Genomic DNA, 18,906 nt, shown 5'->3' on the forward strand with positions numbered 1-18,906 from the left:
AAGAATCCTCTCATGAGCAGAAAGCCTCCCTACTGCTTCTGGCTCCAGAGCCACACCTTACCTGAAATGATATGATGATATGCACAAGCAAACTGATGTCTATGACTTGACTGTCAAGACCCATGAAGCTAGTGATCAGACACTGGGACTTCTGATAACATTGCCACAGAAAAATTAGATGCCTACAGGCCATACATGCCTTTTTATTGGTTAGAAAAGCCAAAGGTTGCCTGGTGCAGTGGCTCACATCTGTTAATTCCAGCTACTCAGAAGGCTGAGGCAGGATGATCGCTTAAGCCCAGGAGTTTGAGACCAGCCTGGGCAACATAGCCAGACCCCCTCTCAATGAAGTTTAAAAAACAAACAAACAAACAAAAACAAAGGCAGCATAAGAATGAACCCTGCCTCCCTTCTGCCTTGCCAATCATGTTGAATGTTTTTCAATCTTAGCTGCAAAGAAGTCTGAGAAATGTAGATTTTATCTTTTTAGCCTCTGCAATAAAGAAAAGCACACTAGAAGGTTTTGGAATGATGGTAAGCACCAATCCACCTTATTCCCTAAGGAAGGCATGAAGGATGAGAAATAAAACAGAAAATATAGACTTAACCTTTGTATACATTGAGTTTGAAATGGTTAAAACTGAATTCATTATCCCTCTACCACCCAAACTATCTCCCCACTCTGAATTTCTAGTTTCTATTAAAGCTACCATTATTCTGTGAGTTACCTAGTATGAAAACCAGTGTCCTGTATCTACCTGGCATCCAAAAACTACTTCTCAGTAACAAAAGTGATATTTTCCACTACAAAAATAGTCTGAAAATACATAACTAGGAAAAGCTTTTATCATCCCAGATGCAACTCTTTGTACTGAAAATTATAAGGGTTAGCAAATTAAACTGTTCTGACAGAGCTACTAATATCACTTCTGTAACAATGATTGCCCACCTTTTTTTTCTGTTTCAAAAGACTTAAGGGAAACATTTTCTGAGTAAAAATGGCTCACCATATCAGTAATTCTCAGGCAAAGGAGTAGGAAACTCCCTCCATATTGTATGTCTGATAATCTCTGGAGTTGTGGTATTACAATGTGCATTTTCTCCACCGAAAATGCTGTTTGTCTGGGTGCAGTGGCTAATGCCTGTAAATCCCAGTGCTTTGGGAGGCCAAGGCGGACGGATCATTTAAGGTCAGGAGTTCGAGACCAGCCTGACCAACATGGTGAAAACTCGTATCTACTAAAAATACAAAAAATTAGCCAGGTGTGGTGGTGAGCTCCTGTAGTCCCAGCTACTCAGGAGGCTGAGGCAGGAGAATGGCATGAACCCGGGAGGCAGTGGTGGCAATGAGCTGAGATCATGCCACTGCACTCCAGTCTGGGTGACATAGCAAGACTCAGTCTCAAAAAAAGAAAAGAAAAAGAAAATGTGGCTTAACTCTATCAATAGTAATAAAAAATTTACTCATAATAAAGATTGTATTGGGTTCATACCAGCCATTGATAAGCTATGAGTATTTCACACAGTGGCTAAAATTAAAGCTGTATTCTTCAGGTATGAGTTGTAAAAATAAGTGTATTCAATTAAAATATCTTCGAAATATACTACCGCAAATTATAATGCATATGGCAATAAATCATCAATAAGTATTAAGTAAACAAAGGTCAGAAATGTGGAAGTACTGGAGCAGGGTTGGTTGATTTGATTGATTCAGTACTAATAAATGGATAGAAAAGTATTTTAGAGCTCCTCAATTATTGTAAAAAATGTGGATTTTTACTCAGATGACCTTATAACATAGAGGAGTCAATACAGCACTGAGATTTTGGTTTATATGAGTTAAATCTTATACTTCACCCAAAGTTGTTAAGTTATATTTGCCATAAAACCTGATCTGTAACAATCTTCTGTGACACAGATGCTACTGATGGCTGTAATGTTGGGCTCCAATAGTTTAATAGGAACGTGATTGTTCTACAAGGCAACACAAGAATCATATGTCAACCAATGGTCACATATATCAGAAAAAAGGAAACTCCTGTCACAATGGAAGCTAATAATTCTCCAAACTAGAATCATATTTTTTAGCTGGAAGCTATTCAGTAAATAAATGATATTGCAATCTACTTATAACCAACCCCTACTTCAACACAATCTTTCCTTTGGAAAAACTGTTTCTTGTTGATACTGAATGTATACAAATAACTACAACAGAACAAATACTATAAGAAATCGTGCAAAGTGCTTTGGGAAAGCAGAAATAAGAGTAATAACTTTCTTTTTGTGGGGCTGAAGAAAGTTTCAGGAAATTAGGAAATCTTCAGAATTAAGGATAGATTCAGCCTGGGTCTTGAAGGACGAGTAGGACATTACCATATAAAAAAAGGAAGGAGGGGCATCTAAGCAGAGTACAGTGACTGAAAAGGTATGAGGAGATAGGGAAGATCATAGCGTATTCAGGCAACTGAGACTAAATGAAATTACCAGAACAAAGGGTATTTTGAGGAGTTATTTAAAAGGGCCCTGCTATGAAGGACCAATGTGCCATGCTTGAGCCCATTGTTGGTATTCAATAAATATTTAATGTTCAATAAAAAAATTTTAAAAAGGAATCTCAAAAGCAATGAGAATCCCTTAAAGTCTTTTCAGTAGGGGACCATCTTGATTAGGTTGAATTTTAAATGAATCAAAGAAGAAAAAGAGTGGAAACTAGGAGCATTCTATCTTTCTTTATCCTTGCTGCTGCTTTTCATTTTCCAATTCTTAATCCCTCCTTTCACTTCCCCCCTGTATTACAACAACTAACAGCTGCCAAGAAAGTGGATTAGGTCATATATTCATCAGGAGGTTTTCCTGTTATTCATGTCACTTTCTTAGTATACTGAAACTAAAAGTAGTTTTGGTTTTTGTCTCAAAAAATTCATTTGGACTTATATTTTATTATTTGAAGGTTGGGTAGCAAGAAGCAGGTCTAAACTTACAAAAGCAAAGCAGTAATTTTGGATCTTCAACTCCCTATTTCTGTCTCGAGCTGTTTTCATTTTGATAATACATCTGAACACTCTTCTCTAACTTACTGATAATCAGTCTGTATTGTTCCACCTCACTTTGTAGACAATTTGGCATCCCATATCTACAGCTGCAGGATCAGTGGGACCCATACTGGTGGAGAAAGCCATGTAGTCTCTCCGTTAGGAAAGGAGAATCAGGCTGAAGACTCCTGGCTTGCTTTGATTTCTAGTAATAGGCTGGTCTCACTGGGCCCAGGCTGTTCTAAATCTAGAGTAGTTCTGAAATACTGAGTGTGAAATAGGCAATTGTAGAAATTCTTAGGACCCCTGTAAGACAAATCAAAATTCCTTCTAATATTCTTTTCTCCCATCATTTCCTGCACTGTGCTAGGCCAAATCCAATCTCTTAAGGACCATTTCCTACGTGCAACCATTGAGTGCACTTTGGCCCCAGTATAGCTTTATAAATCTCACTAGATAACTGTGGGAACTCCATCCATGAATCATAGTATCAATGGTCTGCAGCTCAGAAAGCACAAAATAACAAAATAAAAGTTTGAAAACTTACAGCTTTCTCTGCCAGATATTTTCTTGCCAAATATCTTAGACTCCTTTGTGTTGCTGTAACAGAATGCCACAGACTGCTAATTTATAATGAGCAGAAATGTATTTGGCTCATGGTTCTGGAGGCTGGAAGTCAAGGAACACGGCCAGCACCTGATGAGGACCTTCATGCGGCATCATTCCATGGCAGAAGATAGAAGAGCAAGAGAGGGTGATAGCAGGCGAGAAAGTGCCAAACTTGATTTTATAAAAAACCCACTTCCAGGCCAGGTGCAATGGCTCATACCTGTAATCACAGCACTTTGGGAGGCCACAGCAGGAGAATCGCTTGAGCCCAAGAGTTCGAGACCAACCTGGGCAACATAGGGAGATACTGTCTATACAAAAAATGAAGAAGTTAGCTAGGAGTGGTGGCACGTGCCTTGCAGTCCCAGCTACTTGGGAGGCTGATGTGTGAGGATTGTTTGAGCCTGAGAGGTCAAGGCTGCAGTGAGCTGTGATTGCACCAGTGTATTTCAGCCTGGGCAACAAAGCAAGACCCTGCCTCTGAAAAATGAGAAAGAAACCCACTCCCACAGCATTAATTCATTAATTCATTCATGAGGGCAGATGCCTCATGACTTAATCACCTTCTAAAGGTCCCATTTCTAAACACTGTTGCATTGGGGATTAAGTTTCTAACACATAAATTTTGGAGGACACATTCAAAACATAACACTAAATATTCATTGGGAACTCATGTACTCGGAATACCTACTGGCAAAAAAAAAAAAAGAAGAAAGAAAAAAATCCATATTCCATGTTCCCATAACTGTGGTTTATATTTAGTGAAGAATCAAATGGGCATGAGATAGAACTATTTTTTTATTTACACAAAACTTGGCCCTAAAATATTTAACCAACAAAAGTAGTACTAATAAAATTATTCTATGAAGTAATTTTTAATGAAGCAGAGTTTATTCAAGTCACGTCTTCTGCAAATAAAAATGGACAGCAATAAACAAAAACAAAGATAGAAAGAATAACTGTGTTCTTGATATCTCCCTAAAGTTCACAATCTCTGCACCTGTTTCTTTCATCTGCTGGTGATGTTAATCTTCTGTTTATTTTGCTGCTTTAAATCTAAGCACATGTAGATTACCCAGACACTGCCCTCTAAAAGTCAGTCTACACCTGTTCTTTCTTACCTCACAAAAAGTAATGGAAAAAAAAGTGTGTGTGTGTGCGTGCGTGTGTGTGCGTGTGTGTGTGTGTCCTGTTGGTGGTTAAAAAGCAATTTGGGACTTCCTCTTTGAACAGTTGCCTTTTCCTCTCACACAAGGAAGATTTCATTTTGTTTGAGACGAGAAACCAAACCACACACCAAAGGAGCGGTATGATGGCTAAGAAGCCCCCAAAACCAGCCCCTCGCAGGATCTTTCAGGAAAGGTTAAAGATTACTGCTCTACCTTTGTACTTTGAAGGTTTTTTATTAGTCAAGAGGTCAGGATACCGGGTGAGTCTATAGATGATAATGTTAAACCTAAAACTTCTGTTTTAATTTAATATTTATTTCATGGTGACGTGATGTATTAAGACCTCCTTGTTTCTGTTGAAATTAAATCATCTTCTCTTCTTTGAGCTCAGAAAAATGATTCCAATCTTTCATAATTTAAATACAATGTCTGGCTTAAACCTGTATGTATACTATATATATAATATGTATAATAACACAGGTTGTAATATTAAGACACTAATATAAAAAATTCAATAAGCTAAATTTCCAAATAATTCATTTAAATATCACAGAAGATTTTGGCTTGGGAGATAAAATGTTTCTTGTATTTTCTCCACAATTTATTGCTATGCTTCAATGATGACATGTGCCATTAAGATAAAACAATATCATGATTGAAATTAAACCTGCTCCTGTTCTCAGTCATTTGAAGTTTATAATGAACAAATTATTAAAAATGGCTTTTGTAAAAATTGTTAAAATGACAAAGTTCATACTGTTTAACATTATATATAGTTATGTGTTTTAAAATACTATTCAAGATAGTGACTTTTAATTTTGGGGGTACTACTGTGGGTAATAAGTACAATAAGCTACATAAATACCTTTGCTCTAAGAAAATCCATGAAGCATTCTGTATTTTTAAATGTAATAATTGAAACTTATAGTTAGTTAAAATCATTACTTTTAAAAGAGTAATTATGGATGATTTGAAATTAATTAGAGAAATAAGCCCAAAATTGCCTATTATTAAAGAAAAAAATCATTAACTTAGGTCAAATTTTATGAAATTGTATACTGACTAAAACTAGAAAAATTTTAAGGTTTTCAGAAATTCCATCAGAAATGTTTAATGATGCTAACATATATTTTCTGAGGATTTATGAATACTTGTGGAAAAATTATATATATGAAAAATCTATAATAGCATACTCACATTTCTTACATATATAATCAGATCATTTACTATTTGAGAGTAAAGACATGGTAATTTGTATTCTGTTATGGATGTTAAACATGCATAAATAATTATCTTTCAGTTATATTAGAATATTTTTAGATTGATCCTATATGCTTTTACTGTAAATTCAATCTTGTCACCACAGGTAAGCCACATAGTCACACTTTGTCAGGAAAGGGAAGTTGAGAAAAAAAAATTCTAATTAGCAATTTAAATCTGGTTGTTCACTGAATGTTTTCCAAGGTATTTGTAAGAACTGTTTATGACAGCAGTTTTTTTTAAATGCTTAAAGAAGACATGTCATTGGTATGGTTCGCAGGAAGAATAAGAATTTTATAGTGCCTTTATCTGATGGTTCTGCCACTTACAGCTTGTGATCTTGTGCAAGTTACTCAATGTCCTTGAGACTTTTCTTCAACTATAAGATAGAGAGTATACTACTTGCTACTTGCCTCCTAAGGTATATTCTGGGATATAGTAGGTGTTCAATCAATTTATTCACTCAACATTTATCGTGTGCCTCCTATGCACCAAGCATCACTCTTATTTCTGGAGAATATGAAAAAAACACAAAGATTTTATTTTCAAGAGGCTTAATATAGTAGGAATGATGTCTTCCTTACCGAATTTCTACTCTTTACCTTCTCTTAGAAAGCATTCTTTGAAGCAGAATGAATAACTATAGGCATAAATATTTCCAATGAAATTAACTTGTGTTTCTATTTGAATTTATAGTAAAGTATCGTGTGTGTGTGTGTGTGACAGTGTCTCCTCTGTTGCCCAAGCTGGAGTGCAATGGTGCAATCACTACTCATGCAGCCTTGACATCCCTGGCTCCAGTGATTCTCCTGCCTCAGCCTCCTGAGTAGCTGGGACTACAAGCACATACCACACCCGGCTAATGTTTGTGTTGTTTATAGAGACAGGGTTTCATCATGTTGTTCAGGTTGGTCTCAAACTCCTGGGCTCAAGCAACCTGCCCACCTTGGCCTCCCAATGTGCTAGAATTACAGGCAAGGGCCACTGAGTTAGGCCACAAAGTACCTTTTACTTGTATGTCAGGGAGAAGAGAGCAAGAGGATGACAATAATACCTACTTATGTGGTGGTTTCAGGGATTAAAGGGATAGCATATGTAAAACACCTGGCTCACACTAAAGGTTTGATTCATTCTCTTACCCTTTCATCACTTATCATACTCTTATTCATGTAATAAAATTAGTTTGAGGTCTGCAAGTAATATGACTCCAAGGAGAGTGAGCATGGTGATAATTAGAGTACTTGAAAACAGAAGCTATGAGAAAAATCTAAGGAAAATAAATGGAATTTCCAAGCAATTGGCAGCAAAGTGCCAGGGAATCTTTGAACAGAAGGTAAGCCAAAGGTATATAGCCAAGTAATCTTTGGAGCTGATTGGCTGGAGGAAGTTGAGAGGCTCTGCAGAATGTAAAGTTGGGTCTCTGTCAAAGTCATTCAGAACATTTAAACTAGAAAAAGTATAACTGAAAAGTAACCTGGTCTATAAAGGCATTAAATGCTGAGAGGTGCTTCTTAGCCATTTTTTGTGGGGCACTTTTAAGTATTTAAAGAGCTTTTCCCCAGGAAAATGTAACAACGTATACCATTTTGCATGCAATTCTAGAAGGTTTCTAAATCTGAGGTCAAGAACCCATGAAAAACACATAATCTTTATGGAAAAGATAATATGGGAAGATTTATTTAAGCCACAGCACTAGGATTCTGGATTAACCAGGAAGATGTATTTATCGTCAAAGCTATTAAATGCCACAGTGGAATACCATTGGCATCGCAGTTCTTACAAATGGGAAAATTTCTCATTTTTTCTGGGACCGTTTGAAAATAAGAGAGAGTTTGGGTGGGCCGGGCACGGTGGCTCACGCCTGTAATCCCAGCACTCTGGGAGGCCGAGGCGGGCGGATCACGACGTCAGGAAATGGAGACCATCCTGGTCAACATGGTGAAACCCCGTTTCTACTAAAAATAAAAAATTAGCCGGGAGTGGTGGCGGGCGCCTGTAGTCCCAGCTACTCGGAGAGGCTGAGGCAGGATAATGGCGGGAACCTGGGAGGTGGAGCTTGCAGTGAGCCGAGATCGCGCCACTGCACTCCAGCCTGGGAGACAGCGAGACTCCATCTCAAAAACAAACAAACAAAAGAATATTAACTCATTTGGAAATTATAAATATATATATTCCCGTACTATTACTCCATGTAAATTATTTGATATATAAAACATGAATTAAGATGAAATAAAATATAATTAAATATTCTAAAATTTTCTCTCCCAATGGATCCTCTTGCACACCTTTGGAATTTATGCATCCCATTTTGGAGACATTCTTCCTTAGGTAAATGTACTTTACTTGCTCACAAAAAAAGAAAGAATAAGAGCTTTTTATTGGGAAGAGGGGAAGAGAAACTGAACTGGAGCTTGCATTGTAATTCATTTTTGCTAGTTAATTCATTTTTGCTAGTTAATTCATTTTTGCTAGTTAATTCATTTTTGCTAGTTATATGAGAAAAGAGCACTGGGGAGTCAAGAGATAAAAGTATCAGTCCAATTCTAGAATTTGGGCGATTCCTTCACATTTTTAAATCTGTTCTCTCCTTTCTAAAAAGAATAATTACTCTCTTGCATAGCTGAATAGGGTGCTCCAATGACTAAGTGGACTATATAATAATGAATACAACCTTTTGAGGTATAACATATAATGGATACCACTCTAGGCTCTTAGTGTTCTGTCACTCTGATCCTTACAGTAACTCTTCTGGGTAGAAATTATTTTATTCACTTCACAAATGAGTGAGTAGGTGGGGCATGCTGGCTCATGCCTGTAATCCCAGCACTTATGGAGGCCAAGGCAGGAGGATTGCTTGAGGCCAGGAGTTGGTGATCAGCCTAGGCAACATAGCAAAACCCCATTTCTACAAAATCAAAAAATTAGCCAGGCGTGGTAGCACACCCTGTATTCCCAGCTACTTGGGAGGCTGAAGTGGGAGGATCACTTGAACCCAGGAGTTCGAGGCTGCAGTGAGCTATGATTGCATCACTGCACCCCAGCCTGAGCAACAGAGCGAGACCCTGTCTCTCTAAAACAAGCAACTCCAAATAAACAAATGAGTGAGTTCCGGCCACAGAGGTTATTCAAGGTTCCTCTTCCATTAAGGAGGCTAGTTTGGATTTCATTGTGATGCACTTGACTATGCTGCTTCTCAAACTCAAGTTCTAATTCCATTTGATTGTAGGTTTCCTAGTTAAGCTAGTGATAAATTCAGAAGTCTTATTTCAGCCTCTTTTCTTACATCAGTGATTTCACACAAACGATTGTTAAAAAAAAAAAGAAATTTGTGCTTCATTCCAAAGATATGTCCTTCCAAATTAATTTTTTTAATTTTTAAGTATTTCTCTAGATATGAATAGGTACCTAGATGTTGTTTATTGAGATTGATATTTATAAATGACTCAGATTATATGTGTATTTATTACATCTTATCAGAAATGAAATCAAGACTGACCTGTAAGAATCTGCATACTGAATACAAGTTTGGTCTGTCCTTAGGTTTGCAGCTATGGTTGCAGTTCACAGGGTCTAATGCTATTTGTAACCTTACTTTTCTTCCAGGACTGCCTTTGCTTTCAACTCAGTGCCTTTATACTTGCTTTTCCCTACATTTAATAAATCCTTAATCCTTTCCACAAGTATATACATTTGCTTACCTGTAAAACTCCCATTTTTCCCTATTTAACTTTACCAAATTCATTCTTTTGAGACTGAACACCTCTATAATTTTTCTCAGTAGTTCAAAGGAGGTCTGCATGTACATACAGAGGGAATTCAATAAACTTTTACTGGCTATCGGTAATACTAGTTTTTATACTTTATGGCAGGGTAATACTGTACTTACGAGGCTGATTAGGAAGATGAACAGAGTGGTAGGCTTTGACTTCAGGGTTTTCTCTTGTATTGTTTTCCTCCAGGTATCACACAATCCTGGAGTTGGACTAGATCTTAGAAGCCATACTTTAGTAAAATTACACAAATGACACTTTGGGAGGCTGAGGCGGGCGGATCACTTGAGGTCAGGAGTTCGAGACCAGCCTGGTCAACATGGTGAAACCCTGTCTCTACTAAAAATACAAAAATTTGCCAGGCATGGTGGCATGTGCCTGTAATCCCAGCTACTTGGGAGGCTGAGGTGGTAGAATGGCTTCAACCTTGGAGGTGGAGGTTTCCGTGAGCAGAGATCGAAATCACACCACTGCATTCCATCCTGGGTGACAGGAAACTCCATCTCAAAACAAACAAACAAACTACACAGATGATAAAGTTCTCGGAACAATATGCATTTCTCTACATTCCCATCTCCTCTTGCACTCTTCCTGACCTGCTTCCCAGCTCCAAAAAACAGGAGAGCCTTGATTTACTCCTTTCATTGCAGAGGCTTACCATTAATGCAGGATGGGGAAGCCTTAAAGAGAGTTGGTCTGATAAGCAAAGAAACGAAACAACTTGCCAGATAAATTTTAATTGTTTTGTTATGTAATTATAGGTCAGATCTGAGAAAGTACAAGTATTTTTTAACAGAGTGAAAAAAACTAGTCACTCCCATATTGTTTTTACAGAATGGCTATCTGATCACAGTGCTAGTATATATTAGCAACTTCTCAAGCCACATTTCTCAATGGATTTTTAAATCTCTTTATTTAAGAAAACATGAAAGGGGGAGTTTACATAGGAATGACAACGGGTTTCATTATTCTGGTTTACAAAATATTTCCTCCTTCTCATACATATTGCCATTGAAAGAGATCTATTTTAGAAATTTTTAGATGCTGCTGTCACACCCACACATACAAATCACCACATGGAAGAAGTATTATGTGGCTAATAAAAAACGCAAAGTTCTTGCCATTAGTTTGAGTGTTAGGGCAATGCTCTTCTTTTTCTTTTCTTTTCTTTTTTTAAAGTGCCTAACATTCATTAAATACTTGCTATGTCCCAGGTCTCAGGTGATTTACATACGTACATTATTAGTCCATTAAATTATTCAACAACCCTATAGAGCAATAGCAGGAGGTGGGGTTGTGTTTATGGGGTACTCCTATTTTTGGTCCCTTAAAGTAAAATCTCATATAGGAGACACAATAATAATTATTATTATTCAGTGTCTTTTGATATATTCACAAACTTACACAACCATCACCAGTATCTAATTCCACAACATTTTCATAATTTCAAAAAGAAGCTCCATGGGCAGTCACACCCACTTCTCTTCCCCCCTCCCAACCCAACTGCTTTTTTTTTTTTTTTCCGAGACAGAGTCGCCCAGGCTGGAGTGCAGTGGCGCGATCTCTGCTCACTGCAACCTCCGCCTCCCGGGTTCAAGAGATTCTCCTGTCTCAGCCTCCTGAGTAGCTGGGATTACAGGCGCCCGCCACCACTCTGGCTAATTTTCATATTTTTAGTGGATACAGGGTTTCACCATGTTGGCCAGGCTGGCCTCGAACTCCTGACCTCAGGTGATCTGCCCGCCTCGGCCTCCCAAAGTGCTGGGATGACAGGCATGAGCCACCGCGCCTAGCCCTCTTCCCTCTTTTTTACATTTTTTATATACTCTTTTCTTAGAATTTTTCTTCTCCCAAGTTTGCCCCCCAGCCAGACACAGAAATCACACAAATGAAGATCAGTTAGTTACTCTTATTATTGACAAATTATCAATGTGTAGTTTAGATTTAAGGTCCAAACTGTGCTAATATTTTACTCCAGATTTAGGTAGCCTTGAGCTACATCAAGTCACTGATTCAGATTAAGAGCCACAAGCCTGAACCTCTTGGAGGCCCTTTGCCACATGGCAGGGAACAGAGCAGTACACTCACTCTCTCCTGGTAGACTGAGCTGAGAGAGGACAGGAAGGGGCTGAGCTGAGCTTGCTGCCTCCCAAACACACCTATTAGATACTCAGTCCTACTCTCTGCAAAGGAAATAATTCACCCTGGCAGCACTGAGCAGAATAGATTCGAAAGTAGGCTGGACATGGTAGCTCACGCCTGTAATCCCAGCACTTTGGGAGGTTGAAATGGGCAGATCACCTGAGGTCAGGCGTTAGAGACCAGCCTGCCCAACATGGTGAAACTCCGTCTCTACTAAAAATATAGAAATTAGCTGGGCATGATGGCGCATGCCTGTAGTCCTAGCTACTGGGGAGGCTGAGGCAGGAGAATCACTTGAACCCAGAGGGGAGCAGGTTGTAGTGAGTCAAGATCATGTCACTGCACTCTAGCCTGGGCAACAGAGTGAGTGAGACTTCCATCAAAAAATAAAATAAAATAAAAATAGAGTAGATTAATAGATTAGAAAGTATAAGAAGGTGATAGAAAGACAGGTAAAGGGATACTGTTATAGCAATAACACTTTACATCCTATATAAAAAGAAGGAAAGAAAAGACTTTGGATGGGGTTGACATTAAGATGTGTTTTCTTGTCCTATTAAACTGCTTGACTCTGAGACGTATCAGGTATATATTGGGCATCTGGATTTCCGACAAGAGAGAGAATCCCTTTGCCTAGTTTTATAACTACTTCTTTGAGGACCATTTATTGGCTGATCCTTCAATAATATGCCCTTTTGAATTGTTCTTTTCTATGGTAATTTGTTCTTGGTCCAAGAGGCATCAGCAGGTTCATTACATGTTATAACCAGTTCTCAACTGGGGGGAGGATAGGTGAAAACACAGCAGAGCTTGAACAAAGATACCTTGTCCCAAATTCCAATGTGCCCCTGAGGTTGACTGCTGCAGTCACACTACCAATTTGTTCAAGTCTTACTGTATGTACCTCTCTTGAAATATGACTTTTCTGCTCATCCTACAAAGAGGCTGAATCTATTTCTCTAACCTTTATTTTATTTTTTAAAATTGAACTTACAGCAAACAATAATTTTCTAGCCTTTGAATCTGGATTGGGTTATGTGACATGTGTTGATAAATGTGACACAAGCAGAGGCTTAGAATAAGCTTCCGCACTGGGTTTTGCTCTCTCTTGTTCCTGGGAATCCTTCTGCCAGCATGTGTCAAGTCTAGGCTAGCTGACTGGATAAGAGACCAGATAGAGTGAGACCCCAGTTGTCCCTGCCTTCCCGGTCATTCCTGCCTTCCCAGCTAAGACCCTAGACAAGTAAGTGAGGCCACCTTAGACCATTCAGCCATAGCCAAGCAAGCCCAGATCAGAAAGGCCATCAGCCAACCATAGAATGGTGAGAAATAGAAATCATTTGCTTATTTTAGTCCACTAAGTTATAGGGTGACTTGTTACATGGGAGAAGCTAACTGATATATTATCTTATTAGCCATGAAGACAAAGAAAGAAAAGAGTTCTACCAAGACTGTAAGAAAAAAACGGTGATTGTAGTTCATAATGAATTTAATCTTGAGCTTCCTGGTAGCCAGGGAATTAAAAGCAAGATTGGGTTATAGAGTTGTCATTATTTGAGAGAATAAGCATATAAATTCTGAAGAGTTGACAAACATTTTACTGGTTAAAAAACATAAAGGATACGTTAATATTGAAGAGACACAAAATACCATAAAACAAAGTATCTTCACATGTACAATAAAAGAGAAAACTCTTTATATAACTTTCTTGTATTAATCGCCAATATATGTCATGATGGTTCAATAAGTTGTAAAACATCAGCTTATCAAACCATAAAGGAAGGAATGATTAACATGTTTATTAAAATAACTGGAATTTTTTAAAACACACTTTTGGGAAAAGCTGCACATGAAAGTAAATCTTTAGATGTGAAAGGATTTTATTTTTAAAACTTACTTGCCATTCTTTTGTAATATAGTCACTCTTCATATTTATTTAAATAAACTCATTTGAGTGAAATGGGAGTTTGACTAGGTTATTTAAATATTTTAAACTTCAAAAGTCATATTTCTGTAGAAGCCAGAGTAATATGAAGGTATTAATAATTAAATATTCACCACATGAATAAGATTTGGATTTTAAAGTTTAGCTTTGATGGTGTTAAATTATCAATTTCTCACATTTTCTTGATCTGTCAATAATATATACTATTTATTGAACCCCAACTATGAGCCATATACTCTGCTAAGTGCTTTATATGTATTAATTCATTAAATTCTTTCATCTGTCTTAGAAGGTAGATATTATATGCTTTTCCTATGCTGGGCTCTTCACTGGTCCATCTGACATGTGTAAGCTTCCACTGAAATTGCATAAAAAGTCTTAAATCAATGAAGAAAGTTAGAAAATGAACTACTTAAACACAAATCAAATTACAGTGATGAGTCGCTTAACAATGGGGATATATTCTCAGAAATGCATTGTTAGGTGACTTCATCATTGTGTGAACATCACAGAGTATACTTATGCGACCATAGCTGGTACAGCCTATTAAATACCTAGGCTGTATGATATAGCCTATTGCTTCTTGGCTACAAACCTGTATAGCATGTTATTGTATTAAATACTGTAGGCAGTTGTAACACAATGGTAAGTGTTTATCTAAACATATCTAAACATAGCAAAAGCAGAGTAGAAATATGGTATAAAAGAAAAAATGGTATAACTGTATAGGGCACTTACCATAAATGGAGCTTGCGGGACTGGTAGTTTCTCTGGGTAAGTCAGTGAGTGGTAAGTAAATCTGAAGGACTAGAATATCATCAGATACTACTGTAGACTTTATGAACACTGTACGCTCAGGCTACACTAAGTTTATAAAACATGTTTTTCTTTTTCATTAACAAATTCATCTTAGCTTACTGTAACTATTTTACTTTATAAACTTTTTTAACTTTTTGACTCTTTTGTAATAACATTACCTTAAAACAAAAACACATTGCACAGCTCTGCAAAAATATTTTCTTTCTTTATATCCTTATTCTATAAGCTTTTTCTATTTTTAAAATTCTTTTTTTTTTTTTTACTTTTTAAGCTTTTTGTTTAAAACTAAGACACAAACACATACATTAGCCTAGGCCTACACAGGGTCAAGATTATCAATATCATTATCTTCCACCTTCATATCTTATTCCATTTTGTGTGTGTGCGTGTGTGTGTGAGATGGAATCTCGCTCTGTCGCCCAGGCTGGAGTGCAGTTGCATGATCTCGGCTCATTGCAACCTCTGCATCCTGGGTTCAAGTGATTCTTCTGCTACAGCCTCCTGAGTAGTTGGGATTACAGGTGCACATCACAATGCCTGGCTAATTTTTGTATTTTTAGGTAGAGACGGGGTTTTGCCATATTGTTCAGGCTGGTCTGGAACTCCTGGCCTCAAAGGAGTCACCCACCTCAGCCTCCCAAAGTGTTGGGATTATGGCGTGAGCCACCATGCCCAGCCCCAGTGGATGGCCTTCAGGGGTAGTAACATGCATGGAGCTGTCATCTCTATGACAGCAATGCCCTCTGTAGGAATGCCTCCTGAAGAACGAGCTTGAGGCTGCTTCACAGTTAGTTATGTTTTTTCAAAGTAGAAGTAGTACACTCTAAAACAATGATTAAAAAGTATAGTATAGTAAGTACATAAACCAGTAACATAGTCATTTATTAATCATTAACAAGTATTATTTACTGTACATAATTATATGTCCTATATTTTTGTTTGACTGGAAATGCAGTAGGTTTGTTTGCCAGCATCACCACAAACACCTGAGTCATGCATTGTACTACAACATTATGACAGCTGATAGGAATTTTTCAGTGCCATTGTGTCTTATGGGACCACTATCATATAGGCGGTTTGTCATCGACCAAAAGATCTTTTTGTGGCACATGGTTGTACATCCTTATCTGAAATGTTATACTCAAATAAATTTGAGAATGATTTAATCAAGTGGTGGCATGGGCCTGTAGTCCTAGCTACTCTGGAGGCTGGAGTGGGAGGATTGCTTGAGCCCAGGAGTTCAAGGCTGCAGTGAGCCATGATTGTACCACTACACTCCAGCCTGGGTAACAGAGCAAGACTCTGAAAAAAGAAAGAAAAGAAAAGAAAAAGAGAGAAGAAAAGAAAGAAAGAAAGAAAGAAGAAAGAAAAAAAGAAAGGAAAGAAAGAGAAAGAAAGAAAAGAGAAAGAAAGGGAGAGAGAGAGGAAGGAAGGAAGGAAGGAAGGAAGGGAGGGAGGGGGGAGGGAGGGAGGGAGGAAGGAGGGAGAGAGGAAGGAAATTAAACGTTAAGCTAGGCATGGTGGCATATGCCTGTAGTCCCAGCTACTTGGAGGGGAAGCTGAGGCAGAAGAATTGCTTGAGCCCAGGAGTTGGAGAGTCCAGCCTCGGGGACATATTGAGACCACAGAACCTATCTCAGAAAATGAAAAGAATTAAATGTAAAATTAAGCTATAAAAATTAGAATTATCCAGGATAAAGAAGACTTCTTATATCACACAAGCAATTAAGAAAGTTACGAAGGATAGTATCATTAGAAAAATAGTTGAATATACACTAATGAATAATGCCTATGATTCCTTTCCCACAGGAGTACGAGCATTACTGGACAGAGTTGAGAGGAACTACACTTTTCTTTTATACCGACAAAAAGAGTACAATAGTAAGTAAACATGTTCAGCTGATTCCATTGTTTCCCAATATACCCTTGTCACATAGCATATTATTCATTTTGGATTTTCTGCCATCCAAGAATAAAGATGCTCTGGTAAAATTAATTCAAAAAATAAAGTTTAAATCTGTGGGGACCGCCAATGATGACAGGAACGATGGTAAATTTTCCTGGGCAATTCCGAAGAAGATATTGACTCATGTTTTTTACTTTTCATTCTTTTCTTTCTGATTCTGATAACTAAACTTAGTTAAAAAGTGAAAATTTTTGACAAGACATCTGCACATATCTTACTTAATACCAAGTGATAGCTTCAATTTCTCCCGCTTTTTGTCTTGCTGTGGCATGCAGTTACAATTGGAAAGGAACAAAACGGTCTCCAGAGCATGCAAAGCCATTATTTAATTTTTCTGAAAAGACAAAAACATATTTCACAAAGCAGGACTTCTAAAGGCTTAAACATAAGAATAACAATAAAGGGATTCTGAGGTTTATTTATTCATATTAATTTCAAATTTTGATTGTATGTTTCAGTTCTTCCAGGAATAAGATATAGTATTTTAGTGGCAAATGCTTACCTACCTTGGAACACTATAAGAGACTTTACAAGCCAGTAACTTGATTAGATATAAACATTCTGGATCTGGATATAGTAGCCCATCTAATAATTAGAACATCATTATTAGAAGCCAACATCTAATGAGACAGAAAAATAACCTGTGTAATGTAGAATGTTTTCAAATGCCATAATACATTTTACAAAATTGATTTCTGTGCATTCCAATTTCCCACTGATGTCAGTAAATATAAAAGAGCTTTTATTCTAACCTTTTCTAACGCACAGTAAATAAGAGAGCTAACAGTCGTTGCTCCCTTACTACATGGCAAGAGGCAGTGAAGCTTAATAATCGAGAGGCTGGTCTCTTCGGATAGCCTGCCTGGGTGTTTGTCCTAGCCCCTGCCACTGTTAACTGCGGAATCTTGGGCCAGTTACCCGACCTCTCCGTGTCTCAGTGTTATCAGACAGGAAACTGGTAGGAAGCAGTAAACAGGGTGTAGGAAAATTACAAAGATAGTACAGAATCCTGAGGCTAACAACAGTGTTCATTAGCATGGCTAGGACTGAGAGGGAAGAGTGGGAAAGCAGTGAGAATTGTATGGAGGTGACTGCCGTGAGGACGGTATCATCTTTGACGGAGGGAACAACTGCGTCGGGTAATAAATACCCACACTCCCTCTTCTGATCTCCTGCCACTGTTCTGCAGTGGTCCAACCCAATAGGAACTCAAAGGGCACGGAGCCCCTTGATGTTGTCCATACAGGTCTCTCTCCTGATGCAGAGTGTTGGGTGGTGAAGGAATAAAAGTGAATCTAAAAGAGCAAACAAAAGATCTCCAACACAGTCTTCAAATCTCTAAAATTAGAATAAAAATAGTAGTCCGTTTTATCAGGTTCTCAAATAACTAAATGAGATAGTCCGTGTAAGGATCTGAGAGAGTAGCTGGCACATAGCAAGCACTCAGGCACTTTACACGCATTGCCTAATTTAATTCCCACAACTCCGCAGAATGCGTGCTATTTTAATTGTGGCTTTCTAGATGAGATTAGTGAAGTTGAAAGATTAAGAATTGTACAAGGTCAGATAGGTAATACCAAAGGTACAATCCAGGTCTTGCTCTGAAGCCAGCCTTCTTCATCACCATGCCGTGAGGAGATTGTTATAATGAAATGTCTCAGAATTGCCCATCTACCAATTTTTGTTAGGACTATACAGACCTTTTGGGAACTTTTTAAAGTGATAGTCTCAGAAGAAAGCACTGGGATAGACAAGGTGAGAAGTGTAGATTTTTGTCTTACAAAAGGGAAGAATTTAAAGCTGCCTTTAAATATTTGAAAGGCTGTCAGGAAGTTGTGTGAAAGGGTCACTGAATTTGTTTCATGTTATTCCAGAAAGAAGAGATTAGGAGCAATGGATGAAAATTGGAGGAAAGTTGTGGCTTAATACAAGAAAAAACTTGCTAGTAGGCAGAGGTGCTCAGGGGGCATGAGTTCCACGTTAGAGATGTTTGAACACAGACTGGATGACTAATGAAAGGATACCCTGGCAGAGATGCCATCAGATGTCAGTGAGGTTAGACAGATGACCTTTAAGCCTCTTCACAAGATACAAATAAAAACAAAAAGATATGACTTCCTTTCCTCTAATCAATGGATCAGGCTACTGCACTGTATCTAACTGCCACCTCTTCCTCTGTTGCTTCCTCCTTTGT

The 18,906-nt window shown here is 37.9% G+C and overlaps 1 protein-coding gene across 6 annotated transcripts in view; it reads left to right on the top strand.

Annotated features, from left to right (window-relative positions):
• STAP1 (signal transducing adaptor family member 1) overlaps nucleotides 1–18,906 on the top strand; it is a 60,384-nt gene that overhangs the window by 7,593 nt on the left and 33,885 nt on the right. For 4 of the 6 annotated variants that reach the window (XM_058434691.1, XM_058434686.1, XR_009212077.1 and 1 more), the window contains 2 exons: nucleotides 4,897–5,070; nucleotides 16,556–16,627. In XM_058434691.1, coding sequence (XP_058290674.1) covers nucleotides 4,897–5,070; nucleotides 16,556–16,627 — 246 coding nt within the window. Of the gene's footprint in view, nucleotides 1–4,896; nucleotides 5,071–16,555; nucleotides 16,628–18,906 lie in introns of those variants that run through there. The other 2 variants (XM_058434702.1, XM_058434698.1) reach the window with 1 other exon arrangement.

This window comes from Hylobates moloch, unplaced genomic scaffold, assembly GCF_009828535.3.
Source record: "Hylobates moloch isolate HMO894 unplaced genomic scaffold, HMol_V3 SCAFFOLD_2, whole genome shotgun sequence".
Classification (NCBI taxonomy): domain Eukaryota; kingdom Metazoa; phylum Chordata; class Mammalia; order Primates; family Hylobatidae; genus Hylobates; species Hylobates moloch.